The sequence below is a fragment of the Egretta garzetta genome, unplaced genomic scaffold (assembly GCF_000687185.1).
Source record: "Egretta garzetta isolate BGI_Z169 unplaced genomic scaffold, ASM68718v1 scaffold786, whole genome shotgun sequence".
NCBI lineage: Eukaryota > Metazoa > Chordata > Aves > Pelecaniformes > Ardeidae > Egretta > Egretta garzetta.
In genome coordinates this window covers 198,185-200,268 of record NW_009259991.1, presented here as the reverse complement: position 1 = coordinate 200,268, position 2,084 = coordinate 198,185, and the positions used below count along the sequence as shown (strand labels likewise).

Below are 2,084 nucleotides of genomic sequence, written 5' to 3'. Positions count from 1 at the left end.
CGGGTCAGGCAGGGTTGGGAGGGTGTGGGTGGGCAGGGCAGCACCAGTGGGGGGACCCATGGGAGGGGGAGGGAGGAGGGGTGTCCCAGGACCTGGGAACGGGGAGGTGCTGCCGTGGGGAAGCACTGGGTCAGGGCCAGAAGCGCTGCGCCGGGTGGCGGCGGCGGGCCCCCGCCTTACCCAGATGAGCAGCTGCGTGAAGACGACGTTGGCCATGGCGCAGGAGAGATGCAGCGCTGTGCGCCCGTCACCATCCCCGTAGGTCTCGTTCACTTCTTCCTTGGTGCCGTGGGCCAGGAGCGTCACCACGAGGCGCAGGTCATCCTCCACCACGGCCCGCAGCAGCTGCTGCCCCCGCGGGATGTCCGACTGCGGCAGCGGAGCCAGGAAGAGCTTCTGCTCATACTTGGCGCGGATCCAGCGCTCCTTCTCCTCCCTGCCGGATGGGACAAGGTCACCGTCACTGTCACAGGTGGGCCAGCCTGCCCGGGCCCCGTGCGCAAAGGGGCATGCGTACCAGTGCTGCCACCCTGAACGCGCCCCGTGTTAGCAGCGCGTGTCCGTCACACAGGGGCACCCCCTGCGTAGCCCCCGCTGCAGACACCTCCCCTGCTGTGCCCCCCCCATGCACGTGGCCGCCAGTGGGGCTGCCACACTCCTCTGAACACATGCGACACATGCTTGCCTCGCTGCATGTCCCTACAGCTCCCTACATACACCGTGCGCTTACCTCCACGTGTGCGCAGCAGCAGCGTCCCACACCCAGACCCCACGCCCGTCACTGAGCAAAGGGACAGCCGCACCCCCCTGCCACTGCCCCTGCACACGCTCCTGCGTGACCATTGCACGGCAGTGCGGGCACTGTCTCCGTCCCGTGCCGGTGTGTGGGCCGTGGCCAGCGGCAGGAAAAGGTTAGCTGCTACAGACGACAGCCCAGTGCCGCGGGACGTGCGTTATCGCTGCTGCCGTCTCGCCTGGCGCAAACAAAGGCTGCGGCAGCGTCCATACCGCCTGGGGCTGCGGAGCCGGGCGGATCGATGTGTGCTGTGCTGCCGCTATCTGCTGCCATTCTATCCATCTGCATCTGGCGGGCGGCCATCAATGCCCCGCGCGGAGCATGCTCACTCCCGCCGCCCCCTGACCCGCTCTTATCCGTTGATAAGCCGCAGAATGGGCTCTTGTTGGGATGAGTGACAGGAGAGTCGCTCCGATAGGGACAGACAAGGGCCTGAAAGGGATGCACCCTTGAGACCCGAACGATGCTGCCAAGCTGTCTCTGTTAACCCCTTCTGCTTTGCAGCCAGCCATGGCTCCAGCAGTCGCTGCATGGCCACGGCCGGCCAGGAAGCCCTGCTGGCCCACTGGGACGGTGGGCGAGGGCCCCCAGTGCCTGAAGAGCAGGCAGGATCCTGTATGGCGGGGCACCTCAAGGGTTCCTGCCCACCACTGTGGCTGGCTACCAACTTCTGGTGGTGCCCCCAGGCCTCCTGGTGTGGTTGTCTGAGAAGTACCTCTGCAGGCCCCACCTCCCTTACCGACTGCTCTCAGGGGTGGGCTTGGGGTAGCCTTCCACTGCGCCTTCCCAGACAGCGTTGGCCAGGGCGTTGCCGATGGCTGTCATGACCATGAGAAGCTCGCTAGGCCAGTCGTCCAGGTCCAGGGAGCGGACGCGGGAGAGGTGGGTGCCCAGGTTGCGATGGATCCCGGAGCACTCAATGCACATGAGGGAGCCCAGGTTCAGGCTTGCCCAGTCCGGATCTGAGGGCAGCAAGATCAGTGGGGGAGCGTTAATGCCAGCATGGACTCACCAGCCTGTCTGCTATGACCTGGGAGACCCATACTTGCAAACACATGCCCACCAGATCCCTTCCAGCCCAGCACCCCAGCAGCTCAGGGGCAAGGACCCCAGGCTGGCCAGTGAGGGGTCATGGATCAGTGTGGCAGGTGGGCCGGTGCCCCCATCCCTGAAGAACTGGCCCACGGCAGGAGAGGAGGAGGCAGCCCCACGGAGAGGAGGTGGCTGGGGGGGAGCTCCCCTGCCCTCCCCGGCGTGTGGGGGCAGCTCCCTCATCAAACACTCTGAC

General features: G+C 66.2%; 1 protein-coding gene across 1 annotated transcript in view; it reads right to left on the bottom strand.

Moving 5' to 3' along the window:
• LOC104127869 (arf-GAP with GTPase, ANK repeat and PH domain-containing protein 3) overlaps positions 1–2,084 on the bottom strand; it is a 135,008-nt gene that overhangs the window by 17,357 nt on the left and 115,567 nt on the right. Inside the window, exons 17-18 of the mRNA XM_009640575.1 lie at positions 1,536–1,758; positions 181–436 (exon numbers count right to left, since the gene is read on the bottom strand). Of these exons, the coding sequence (XP_009638870.1) occupies positions 181–436; positions 1,536–1,758 (479 nt within the window). The remainder of the gene's footprint in view (positions 1–180; positions 437–1,535; positions 1,759–2,084) is intronic.